Source organism: Manis javanica, chromosome X (genome assembly GCF_040802235.1).
Source record: "Manis javanica isolate MJ-LG chromosome X, MJ_LKY, whole genome shotgun sequence".
In the NCBI taxonomy this organism is placed as follows: domain Eukaryota; kingdom Metazoa; phylum Chordata; class Mammalia; order Pholidota; family Manidae; genus Manis; species Manis javanica.
This window is the reverse complement of record NC_133174.1, coordinates 135,489,161-135,503,283: the sequence shown is the minus strand read 5'-3', so window position 1 is coordinate 135,503,283 and position 14,123 is coordinate 135,489,161. Positions and strand designations below refer to the sequence as shown.

General features: G+C 39.6%; 1 protein-coding gene across 1 annotated transcript in view; it reads right to left on the bottom strand.

The window, feature by feature from the left end:
• The window catches only part of LOC108405080 (probable ATP-dependent RNA helicase DDX4), a 104,489-nt gene extending 91,661 nt beyond the window's left edge, over positions 1 to 12,828 (bottom strand). The window contains 2 exon segments of the mRNA XM_073227369.1: positions 4,005 to 4,065; positions 12,747 to 12,828. Coding sequence (XP_073083470.1) covers positions 4,005 to 4,065; positions 12,747 to 12,818 — 133 coding nt within the window. The 5' untranslated portion in view covers positions 12,819 to 12,828.
• Positions 12,829 to 14,123: the final 1,295 nt, after the last annotated feature.

Here is a 14,123-nt window from a genome sequence, read left to right as displayed (position 1 = left end):
TCATGTAAGTGTAGATTAAAGATTAAAAAAAAAAGAAAAAAAAGGGGGATTACTCCTTGATAGGATAAAACTATTGGTAAATCAAAGTTTAATGCATGCTTTAAATATCCTTAATTTTGATCACTTAAAGGGTGTCAGATGATCAGCTATGGAGGTACTCTTTTCTGATAATATTCCTTTCTCTTAATAAAAAAAAGAAAGCAGTTCCTGTGTGCTGACCTCCAATGAGTTCTACACAGTGGTATAGAGGGCATGTCAAAGTGTGGGCAAAGGGTCTGTTTGTTTTTATGCAGAAGATCAAAGCCTAGCTTGGCTACCCAGGAAATGAACTAAGATACGATATGAGGAGGAGCTTCCGGCATCAGCACTCTCTGGAGGACTTGTGCCGGGGGATGATCATCAAAAAGCCTCCACAGGGATCTGGGCGATGCTGCGGTTGTGGCTGCATCCACCCCACCGTTTCCTGGACTTGCCATAGGAATGAGGAGGGAGATGTCTAGGCTGGCATGTGCATACAGTGAGACAACGAATTTGACTGGATCTGTACTGTTGGAACTCAACCAGGAGTTGGGAGGGGTGCAAGTTGTAGCGCTCCAAAATCTCATGACTATAGACTATCTACGGTTAAAAGAACATTTGGGATGTGAACAGATCCCAGAAATGGGTTGCTTTGTCTGATTTCTCTCAGACTGTTCAAGTACAGTTGGACAATATCCATCATATCATAGACAAATTTTCACAAATGCCTAGGGTGCCTAACTGGTTTTCTTGGCTTCACTGGAGATGGCTGGTAATTATAGATTTGCTTTGTTTATGTCACCATATTCCTATTATGTTAATATGTGTGTGCAAGTTAGGTAGTAGTTTAAAACCTGTACATGCTTAAGGTACTCTACAAGAAGATATGTCAAAGAAATAATCAATCCTCCCATGTTTTCTTCCTTATGCTACCTCTATAGCTTTTCTTCTTCCTTCCTAATTACAACCCTTAAATAGAATTCATGCCTCATATCGAATTTACCGAGTATCATAATTCCTCCAGGTGGTAAAGATACCTCAAGACAAGTGCTGGGCATAGAAGCCACAGGGCATAAATGTGCAAAGAAGTAAAAAGCTAACCTTTTCAAACAATATGGCTTCTCTCTCACTTACCAACTTTACATTTCCCTGTATGGCCCCGGAAGATGACTGGTTAGCCAGAGACCGGTAAGATTCCTCAAGGGAGGAACAACCTAAGCCAGGCACAGTCACAGGGGGGCCATCAGGTGAGAAATTGGGGAACAACAGTGGTGAAGCTTAGAACCTCACCCCCCCCACTGTGTTGAGAGAAAGCTTCTGCATCCGTGGATGTTTTATTGCCCTTGTCTAGCTGAAATTAGCACATAGTCTACAGGCACACACATGATCATATACAATTGCTCTCTTACAACACTAAACTATGTTTTCTACCTTTATCTTGCATCTACCTACCACTTCAGCATTTTATTAAAAATAATAATAATAATAATAATAATAATAATAATAATAATAAAGGGAGAAATGTGGGATCCACATATAAATCAAGTATAAAAATCAAACGAATATTCATATTTGACCTGATTGTTTATAGTTCATAATGCATGATCAAAACCGGAAGTTTCTGTGATGACTGCCCTTGTACTGTTCACCATGTAAGAACTTATTCACTATGTAAGAATTCGTTCACCATGTAAAAACCTGTTCGTTATGCTTCAGAAGATTGGAGACTGATGAGAATTAGGCTTGAGATGGATTAATGATTGTGCATTGAGCATTGACCCCCCTATACAGAATTTTATTGTTGTTAACAACCATTTGATCAATAAATATGAGATGCCCTCTCAAAAAAAATGTATAATATCTTAAGAGCAGGAAGAGTAAAGTTGTTTTTATTTAGTTGGTTTACTGTATCCTCTAAGTGCATATTTAGAGGAACATTACCAAAATCAAACATTTTTAAGTTCACTCTACTTACTTACTTTTTTATTCATAACAGTGGTTATAGAGATTCTCCATGCTTCTCAAAGTAAATAAAGTAATGCATGAATACAATTTATAAGACAGAAAAAAAAGGGAGTTACAAGCACAGAGAAGGCACATAGTGGATCTGTGGCATCTTACTACACTGATGGACACTGACTGCATTGGGGTATAGGTGGGGACTTGATAATATGCGTATATGTAGTAACCACATTGTTTCTTCATGTGAAACCTTCATAAGAGTGTGTATCAATCATACCTTAATAAAATAATAAATAAAGATATATAAATAAATATAAGTCAATCAATTAATCAATCAAACTACTAAAGAACTTGCTATCCAGAAGAAGGTAAGCAGGAAATCTACATTTTTCATTACCTGACTTCATTTCACTAGCCTGAACAGTCAGAGATCTAATGCTAAGCCTTGGCTCTTAGTTGGTGGCAATTTCAGTCTAGCTTCATGAAGATTTTGCCACAAAACAATGTTATGCTTTAATATACTATAGACCAAAACTTTCATTCCTTTATAAAAATAAGCATCTGACACCTCAAAGAACAAGGTTTCTCCTGACACAGATAGACATGTTAAAAGGTATAGATTACTCTCACCCATGTGTTTTAGTATTTCAGGTACACATGTGTGCATGTGGTTCACATGGTAGAACCTTTTACTGAGGGTTTTTTGCCTTTTACTGAGGTTTCAGCAGGCAATTTTTATGAACTTTTCAGAAACTTAATATTCCGTATTAAACCACTTCATTTAAGTGTTTATGAACGTTAAATGCCTCTTGAAAATAACAAAAGCATCTCTTGTAAACTTAACTTCTATCAAGAGAATTACTCTGAAATTAAGGTGAGCACGGGAATGAAATTTGTTTTAACCTAATGAACTCTATTCTCAAACCCCCCTTCACATTTAGAAACTACCTTCCACAGGTTTTTTCATTTTAAGACAGGCTTCAGTGAGCCAGCAGCTCCTCTGAGTATCAAATGTTTTATTTCATTCACTAATTTTTGATGAAAGAAATGATGAAACTACCTGGTGTACCAGGCCCTCTCTCTTGCACTAGGAAGACTTAATAGTAGTAGTGACTCAAATTCAGAGACTTGTAGTAAGTTCATCAGTAACTCAAATTTATAGAAAGTAGGATGGCGGCTTGCCAGGAGCTGGGAAGTGAAGAGAATGGACAGTTATTGTTAAACGGGTGTCAAGTTTCAGTTTGGGGAGATGAAGTTCTACAGGTGGATGGTGTTGATGGTTACACAACAATGTGAATAAACAATGCCAATGAACCGTGTAGTTAAAAATGGTTAATAAATTTCAGGTTTATTTTGCCACAGCAAAAAAAAAAGGAAAATATATAGTAGAAATAGCATTTCAGCCTGCTTTGGACTTCAACAAAATGGAAGACTAAGCCATGAGTTTAACTTTCTAGTCCAAGACTTACCACTCGCACCCTTCTTCCCATCCACATCAACTCTATAAAATATTGAGGCAATCCAGTGGAAACAGGTGGGGGAAAACCAGTGGCTCCCTTATCCTGGCTTGCTTCTCTTATTCTCCTAGGACATTTCCCAAATCAGTGTTCAGATCCCAAAGAAGTCATGAAATCTCGATGGTATGGTAGGTTTGGTTTAAATAACAGGTATCCTGACAGGTCACTACCACTGCCTCATCAAACTTAGAGTCCAATCTCCTCCTCCCTTGTGTCAGGAACCCTAACACTTCCCTAGCAACCTGAAAGCCAAATACGCAACTTCCTAGCTGGGCAAAGATGTTTACAGGAAACACACTAAATCAAATAACATAGTTTATAATACTACACTCTCTCCACTGTACCTTTCTCTAGCGAGAATGGCCCCCATCCCTAAGCATCCACGTCAGAATGAATTCTCACCAGGAAATTGTTTAAATAGCCTCTACAAGATGTCTACTACTCTGCTCATTAACGAGATGAAGCCCTAACCTAGAAAGGGTTCCACCTTTTTGGCTTAACACATACCTGCTGATGAGGCTGGAGTCCTGTTAGAAGTGTCTCCATTTGCTCCAGAAGAATATGTGTCCTGTAACAAGGAAGAAAATACCAGTATATCTTTGAATAGTGAGAATGGGTCGTCTAACTCACAAATACTAGAAAAATTTAACAACTGGGTTTTATTCAAAACAAAATAGCAGAGTGAAGATCTTCTGGGTCACTGGATATTCCTTTATTAACATAAATAACTTTTAAATTAACATTCATTAACTTTAACATTGCATGTATAGCATATTAATATATCACTGAAAACAGTGGTCGGCAGACTGCAGCCATGAGCTAAATCTGGTGGGCCACAAGGTTTTGTAAATAAAGTTTTACTAGAACACTGCCACCCTCAGTATACCTACGGCTGCTCTCTCACTACGATAGCAAAGTTGCAACAGATACCATAAGGCCTGCAAAATCTAATCTGCCCCTTCTGGAAAGAGTTTGCTGACACTTGACTTAGGTTTAGCCACCCAAAAACCTGAAAAGTACAAGCAAATACTATTATTAAATAAAATATGACCAAAGAAATGCATGAATAAATCAATGCCTTCCAATATGCAACACAGTTTACAGAGTTTGGTATTTCACGGTATACTCATCAACACTGCACAGAAAGTAGGGCACAGGAGATTAGCAGACAATTTTCATAGTAAAGTACTACAGAAATTTACTCCTGAAACTTTTCAGTTGTGTTTAAATAAAGTGAAACAAATTGTGTTCACATTTTTATAGAAGGAATTCACTCTAAAATAAAACCTCACACATGCACTAAAAACCATGTGCGTTTGAGTGTGTGCATGTATGTGTGTATGTATGTGGCAGGTGCACTACAAATGCAGTGAAGTGGTGTATGTCACCTACAGGGTCAGGATACTCATGGTTAATTTCAATCAAACTTTTTGCAGCAATAGCTGGAGATTGCCCTTCATCTTAAATCCTGACTGGCCCTTTTTCTCTTCTTTAGTCCCCCCTCCAAATTTATTTGTTATTAATGCTTATGCATTTTACAATAGTATAATGGCTGTTTGACTCAGAAAATTCAACTTTAATAGCATCAGTAGCTAAATGTCAACTTAATTTTGGACTCTTCCAACATTTCTTAGGGTGTGTCTGGGTTAACAAACTTTGAGTAACTTTTTTCTATCACTTTTACCTCCTATGGTGTCCTTATCATCATTAATCTACTCCTTTATTTCCCTTCACATAAGCTTCTATTTAGGGCAAAACTTTCAGAATAGAACTTTGAAATTTTTGCACATGAAAATCAGAATTCAATAACTTAAGAATGAAAAGTGATCTAAAACTTACAGATGATACCTTATAATTAACTGACTGCATTACAATGGTCATGATATGCCTTCAAATAATTTCTTTTAAATAAACCCGAAGCTAGAGGGAGTGCACTAAGGTAGGTATCTTCAGGTAAGATTTTTTCTAAAATTTCTTTCACAAAAGACACTAAAATGACTTCATCACCACTTTTATAAAGGTTTAGAGTCACCCAATTACTCTTCTGAGTTATTAAAAACAGAAAGTGCATCCTCAAAATGCCTTGGGAGTTTGTTAATTACTACAGTTAAAAGTTCCAATTTATGGTGACCATAGACATTAATAAGACAAATAAGAAGAGTAACCCAGTTTCCCTATTTAAAGTGATACCCTGAGGACTTCTTTCTCTTTTCTAGTAGCCAAAGTATCATTGAGTGAATAGAACCAAAAACGGCTAGTTTTATTAAGTGTTATAAAGCTGACAAAAGTTAATGAAACACTTTGGCACTAAAAAAAATGAAAACCTACTATTATTAGATGATCTTCAAGCTGTGGAATTTAACAACCCACGTATATGGAATTTATAAATTCCAAGTCAAATTTTGAAATAAAACATCTGAATTTTTTTCCTCACAATTCACCATAAAAAAAATTCTTATCCTTTTTCATTACCTTAAAAATGCCTTTATATTCGCTTCAGCTATTACACCACTTCTCTGCCCCTCTGAAAAGAAAACGTCTATAGCTGCTGCCTCCTCTCTCTCATATCCCATTTCTCCTTCAAGGCACTCTAGTCTAGCCTCTATTCTCAGCTCTGCACTGAAAATGCATTTAATAAGGAAATCATGCAATAAAATTACTACTTTTATGTTTCATACAACCAGAGCTCTCAGCCACATTAGAAATGACTATTTCCTTCTTCTTTACAACATTCTTTTTTTTGGCTTAAGAAACACTCCCCATCAGCCACCCCCTCTTCAAACTCCTTTGCTAGCTCCTCTAGTGGACCTCTAAGGTGGAGTGTCCCAGAACTCATGGCAAAGCCCTCTAAGTCTGTTTTATACCATCTGACTTCACCTAATCTCATAACTTTAAATCCATTAACATGCAGAAAACTCCCAAATTTATATCTATGGCACTGATCCTTCTCCTAAGCAAAAAATCCGTATAACCTACTGATTGGCATCTTCACTTGCTTTCATGGGCATCTCAAACATAGCAAATACAGAACTCTTCATTTTTTTTTTCCCTCCCAAATCTGTTCATTTTCCACAGATGCCCCATTTCAGTTACTGGCACCATCATCCATCTAGTTGCTTATGTTAATCACCCTTGATTACTCTTACTCCCCCCCTTATCTACTACATCGAGTCCTATTAACTCTGTCCACAACTGCCTCCAGGTTCCTCTCCTTCTCCTTCTCCCATTCCTTCTCTGCCTTCATTGTCTACGACTCATCTTATCTCCCTGTTTTTTAGCCGTACTAACTGTAGTAGGCTGAAAATGTCACCCAAAGATAGGAAACGCTAAGTCCTGCAATTTATAAATGTTATCCTATTTGGAAAAAGGGGTCTTACAGATACAATTAAGGATTTTGAAATGTAGTTACTCTGGATTATCTGGATGGGCCTTAATTGTCATCACAAATGCCCTTCTAAGACAGGCATACAGTAAAAACTGGAACACAGGAGGCCAGATGAAGACAGCAGAAAGTGATGTAGCTATAAGCCAAAGAATACTTAACAGCCACCATAAGCTAGAAGAAAAGGCATGGATTCTCTCCCAGAGCCTACAGAAAGAGAACAGCCCTACTGACACCTTGATTTCTAATTTCTGACCTCCAGAACTGTGAGAGAACAAATTCCTATTGCTTTTAGCCACCTAGTTTGTGGTAATTTGTTACAGCAACAGTAAGAAACTAACACATTGTACTTCTTCCTGTTGTCCTGATATCTTAAGTTTGCTCCCTTCTCAGGACCTTTGCACATGATGTCTGGCTGGGCTTCCTTCAGATCTGGGATCATCAGTCATTGTCTCAGGGAAGCCTTTCCTCTGTACCTAATCTAAATCCACCCCACCCTAGTCACACACACACACTTTTTAATTTCTTTTTCACAGCCCTTTTCACTATTTATATTATTATTTGGTTCTTAAAAACATGCTTGTTCTGGAGGATTAAAGATGGCGGTGTGAGAGGTAAGACAGAAACCTCCACCCAAGACCACATATATGAAAATATAGTTAATACAAGTAATCCTGAAAGAGCAACAGGAAACAAGGCTGCACCAGACTGCATACACCTGGAGAAAATAACAGACCTCACAGAACAGGGTTACATACAAAGCTGTGACCTGGCAGGACCCAAGCCCTTCCCCCATCCTAGCTCACCAGCAGGAGGGAGAGAAACGGAGTGGGGAGGGGGTGGAGGCCTAGGACTACTGAAAACTCAGCCCTAGAGATTTGCTCTGGAAGCAGGAACCTACATTGCATGGTGCTCTGGAGACTAGAGGGGTTGGAAAGCTAGGACAGGTGGAATACGTGGAGAGACTGATATTCCAGCCACTTGTGGAAAGCAGGGATCCACATCCATGTGCTCTGGGACAAAAGAAAGGTCTTAGGGTTAGGGTTAGGGTATACTAGAATACGCTTCTTTTGGTCTTTTATCTTCTCAAGGAAATGAATACTTGTAGAGTTTTTTTTGTTTTAACATGGTAGGGATTTGCTCAAATATCTGTCAGGTCTGCTATTCAAATGAACTTACTGGACAATTTATGAACTGTGAAAATGCCTCTTCACTGTCCAGTTTAGGGTACCATTCAGACACTTCCACATTTTCCTTCCCTAGCCCTTAAAAGATTTTACTAATATCTCTTTCCTTTTATGCTCAGAATCCTCTGTAATATATCAGAGTATTTCATCAACTTTTACAGAATACCAAGATTTTGTCTCCTATTCTAGGCTCCATGTCAAATAAAACTGAGTTAGGTTGTCCAAATAAACTGATCAGACAGCTTACATGAGATAGTATGTCATATAAAATTTGAATTATGAGCAAAATCACTTTTTCCTCCTTTAGTCCCACCCAGAAATTTAAGTCCTAAAATGCAAACAGTATCTTCCTTCAGCCCTTCATTTGAATAGCCAGTCTCAGCTAGAAATCAGCCCCATTCACATCACCAGCTGAAGTCTGGTCCCTTCATCAGTTCCTCCAGCATTGCTGCATGGAGTCCTCTTCTAAAATTAATGCAACTCCTTCAGCACCTCCAGAGCTGCAGAACTCCACCTCTGAGTCACATGTGTCACACACAAACCCTGGAAGCTATTAGGTCACACAAAAAAGAGCAAGGCACCTCAAAATTCAGAAATAACTAAAGCCACGAACAAATGTGACTGCTCCAAGAGTTTACATCCTAGGCCCAAATTTCTATATGTGAGAGCATTCTTGAAATAAAAGTGTTACGTTCTTTTCCTCAAGCAAAAACATTTACCATCAAAACTCATACTGAAGAGAGGAGGAGCCAGGATGGCAGCATGAGTAGGGCAGCAGAAATCTCCTCCCAAAACCATATATATTTTTGAAAATACAACAAATACAACCATTCCTAAAAGAGAGACCAGAGGATACACTACAACAGCCAGGCTACATCTACATCTGCGAGAACTCAGCATCTCACAAAGGGGGTAAGAGAAAAGCCGCGGCCCAGCAGGACCCGAGCACTCCCCCTACCCCAGCTTCCCGGAGGGAAGAAAGGAGTCGGAGCGGGGAGGGAGTGGAAGTGCAGGACTGCTGAATAACCAGCAACAGTATTCCGCACCTGGAGCGCAGACACATATTGCATAGTGTGCTGGATATTAGAGAAATGGAAAAGTAAAATCTGTGAGCGGCCACAGTATGGGAGAATATATTCCTAAATAACAGATCTGATAAAGGCTTGACATCCAAAATATATAAAGAGCTCACGCACCTCAACAAACAAAAAGCAAATAATCCAATTAAAAAATGTGTAGAAGAGCTGAACAGACAGTTCTCCAAAGAAGAAATTAAGATGACCAACAGGCACATGAAAAGATGCTCCACATTGCTCGTCATCAGAGAAATGCAAATTAAAACCACAATGAGATATCACCTCACACCAGTAAGGATTGCTACCATCCAAAAGACAAACAACAACAAATGTTGGTGAGGTTGCAGAGGAAGGGGAAGCCTCCTACACTGCTGGTGGGAATGTAAATTAGTTTAACTATTGTGGAAAGCAGTATGGAGGTTCCTCAAAAAGCTCAAAATAGAAATACCATTTGACCCAGGAATTCCACTTCTAGGAATTTACCCTAAGAATGCAGCAGCCCAGTTTGAAAAAGACAGATGCACCCCTATGTTTATCGCAGCACTATTTACAACAGCCAAAAAATGGAAGCAACCTAAGTGTCCTCAGTAGATGAATGGATAAAGAAGAGGTGGTACATATACACAGTGGAATATTATTCAGCCCTAAGAAGAAAACAAATCCTACCATTTGCAACAACATGGATGGAGCTAGAGGGTATTACACTCAGTGAAATAAGCCAGGCAGAGAAAGACAAGCACCAAATGACATCACTCATATGTGGAGTATAAGAACAAAGAAAAAAACTGAAGTAACAAATGGCAGCAGAATCACAGAACCCAAGAATGGACTAACAGTTACCAAAGGGAAAGGGACTGGGGAGGATGGGTGGGAAGGGAGGGATAAGGGCAGGGAAAAAGAAAGAGGGCATTATGATTAGCATGTATAATGTCGGGGGTGGGCATGGGGAGGGCTGTGCAACACAGAGAAGACAAGTAGTGATTCTACAGCATCTTACTATGCTGATGCTGATGGACAGTGACTGTAATGGGGATTGTGGGGGGGACTTGGTGAAGGGGTGAGCCTAGTAAACATAATGTTCTGCATGTAATTGTAGATTAATGGTAACAAAATACTACTACTACTACTACTACTACTATTAATAATAATAATAATTACAGTTCTGGATGGAGTAATTATCTCAAGCTGTTGCCACTTCCATCAGAAGAGTATTTACCCTCTGAAAAATGCCACCAAAAAAAAACGGCAAACAGGTCAGGTCAGAAGTGATCACTGTGTAGACTTAGTCTCATGGTCGTCTAAGAAGACACATTACAGTTAGTGAGCAAACCCAGTACACTCACCATACTCACCCGTTCCAATACCCATCCCAACAAGTTTGATTCAATGTACAAATGCCTGAACACTGGGATGTCGGCACTACATAATTGTTGATCATGAGATGTTTCTTAACCACACATCTTTCATTGCTCTAACCCTAGGTAAATTTTGAACTCACTTCAAAATCTAGAACTAGGAGGTTCCAGCAGCTACCAAAGCCATGGCTTATTAGTTCAAAATTATGTGAACATATGTCAAAAATATTAAATCTCTAGATAAAGATTCTGAAAAGCATTCAGAAATGGCTTGTGACACGTAATTGTTTAAGCTACACCAATCCAAGACAGTCTCAGAGCCACACAAAAGCAGAAGCCCAGCAGTCCCCTGAAGTGGAAATTCAATTGGACCAACAGACCAAAATGGTTGCTTTAAAAGACCCCAAATTTCCCCTACATAAAAATGTCACATATTCTTACTTAGTTTCTGTCCTTTTTATTCAACCACAGCAGACAAACACAGCTGTTGACTGCACCCTGTTCCTTCAAGTCAAATAAGCCAACTAACTAACTGGACAACCAGAGCCAAGTGCTAAGTTTGGAGACAAATGTAAAAAATTTACAAATTGGCCCCACACATGTATGCATTAAGAGTCATAATGTAGAATTGTTAACATAAATTAATATTCATACTCCCAGTATCACGAAACAAGGTATATTATTGAGTAGCACAAAGATTCCAAACAAGTTAATTTTAGAGATTTTATAATTAGCCACCCTCAATTTCAAACACCTTAGGCAAGAAATATGTACCATATGAAACAGTGCAGTGTACTACTTGAAGAATAACAAGTCAAAAATCTTAGACTAAGAAATAATAAAAATTAAGACAGATGATTGATTATTAAAGGCCAAGCGGAAGAAAGTCTGTTTCTGCGATTAAACTTTGTATTATAATAAATCTATAGAGAACTAGATGGGGGTGTAACACCATATAATATCCTTTGACCAACTAATTCCATTTTTGAAACAAATAAGTCATAGATATGCATGACAACATTACAGTGAAAAGCTAACGACACCCTGAATTCCCAACCAGCTGAAAATCAATATTGTGCTAGACCCAGTCCAAGAAATATTACGTAACTGTAAGAAATTATTTTTAGGAAGTCCGTGGGAATATGGAATAGTGCTGAAGACTGAAAAGGCCAGAATTAAAAACTACTGTTTATTATCTTTGGCAGAAACAGAAGAAAATTTAGTAAGAATTTAACAGCAGTGTTTTTCCTAGTGAGCAAGATTCTCAGGTGCTTTTTTTCTCCTCTTTTCCCAACACTGTTATAATATTTTTATGATGGGAAGGCAACTATTTTAAAAATCCATACAAAAGGTGTTATTCCTAAAATAAGTTCCAAAACAAGAAACATAATAAATTCAGATTAACATCTTAGGTAATTTAATGTAAACTTTACATACACATGAAATCCAAATAAGACAAAGGACTGCATATTTTCTATTTGTGTGTGAATAAAAACTTCCACTGAGACATCACTTGGAATCAAAAAGTGCTAGAATTGACTAACATTAACGCAAACTGTAAAGTCTAAAGGAAAAATAAATCTCTTGGGAGACATAGGAAAAATAAATCTCTTGGGAGACATTTGCAGGCCGATAACATGCAAAAACATTCCCTCAAATATATTATTTTCTAAAGTAGAATCCTCACTGTTTTGTTAGGTCAATTTTCCAGGCAGAAACCCAGAAAGCTGCTCCAGGGCCCCTTCTGAAGTATAACGTACGTCTCTAAATGACATTAAGGAAAAAGGTCTGATGATTTGTGCATTCGAACACCAACTGGTAATACCATCCGGCTCAGCCTGACATATTTATCTTGAAAGCCCCCTTATGTGAAACCAGTGCTCAGGATTCTACATCTCACCCAGAACCAAATTACATTGTTCAATTTACAGTATGTTTCTCAGACACATTCAACTATATGTGTACAAGCTGGCCTTCAGCCACAATAAGTTCTGAACCGCTTATTTTCAAATCAAGTTAATCATGACATACATCTTAGTTTTTAATCACCAAAGTGGCTCAGCCCACTTTATTCTATCTGAGGCTTCGAGTGCCTCCTCCTCATTCCCCACAAAACAGTGAGAATCAGATGGAGACAAGCACGGCGCACGGAGACAAACTAATTAAAAACTTGGCCACCGCCGTGATTTTCAACTTCGATCAAATTTGTAACATTTAAATTTTAGGTTTGCAAACTTTAAATTTACTACCTTCTCAAATACAGGAACATGAGAATACAGAGAAGATCGGATAGTCTCTGCTTCCCAGTCTGCATCTCCCATTGTGGCTTCCAGTTCTATTTTTATAAAAAAAAAAAATAGACGCACAAATCAATTAGCTCAGACTCATACCCTTAGAAGCATAACCTATCATCACCCCACATACACCGCTTGAACTACTCAGCTACGTGCTGATCTTCCCCAAAAGCTTTTGTAAAAGGAGGCAAGTTTTGTTTCTCACCTAGAGGCAGCGTTTATATCCATCCTTTTTAATCTTTAAAAATTGGCTGAACCACTTAGCTAATCACTCTAGCAGTCACTTTGTCCGCCCTGACGCTGAGGCTTTCCCCGGAATCTGTCCATGTAATTCCCGTGCCCCATGCAAACGTCCCCAAACGGCTTACTGGATGGTACGGGGAGAAGTCCTTCAGGGACTGCTTGAGGTTTCTCCCTTCGCGCCCCTCCTTCAAAGGTAAAAATGTTTGGTTTGGAGTTTTGTATCGTTTCTTGGGAGCACAATAAGCTGGGGACTGCGGCCTTTAAGTCTGGCGAGTAAAGGGCGACGGGTTAGGTGGCCCAAATCCTTCCAATAAAGGGCGGTCTCACCAAGGCGCGTTTACACCAACGGTACTACAGCCTTCCCTGTTCAGAGAAAGGGGCGCGAGGGGCCGGCCGAAAAGGCGCCTTCCCCTCCTCCTCAGGCCTTGAGCCCAGATCCGGGTCGCCCAGCCGGCTTCAGGACCTTGGGCCGGGAGGCGGGAAGGCCCCAAAGCACAGCGTCAAAACCCAGGCGGCTCCTCGCGCTCTTCACCGACCCAAGTCCAGCATCTGGGAAGCCCACACAGTTGGGTTGAGGCCCGTGTCCCAGATAAAGCAGACGGCTTACCTCTCCGCGGCTTGTTCTCCTGCGGCTCTCAATGGCGCCAATGCCACTTCAACGGCTGCACGTGCAGGGAGACGCAGACTGCGTCAGGAGCTCAGCTCCAACAACAAATGGCACAGGCGACGAGTGCCATCAGCCAATCAGCGCTCACAAGGCCAGCATCGTCACGCCCCTATCTCTAGCGCTCATTCCCTACAAGCAATCACCCAATCACCGTCGCTGTGCCTGTTTTGAAAGTGGCGCGATGAGCCTGTGTGTACGAGGCTGGCTGTGGGCCTCTTGTCTCTCCATTCTTGTATGGCGCCCTCAATCTCGAGAGGCTCTAGATTTTCCCTGTGCACGCACTGCAACGATATCCACCCCCTTTTTCTAATAAAAGTCAACCGGAAATGGAGTACTGCCCTCCCTCCTACCCCTTTAGAGTTCTCTCCTCTTTGCCGTACAGCAATCCCTCAAAGTGGGCCCCTCTGGTTCTTTATTTCTGA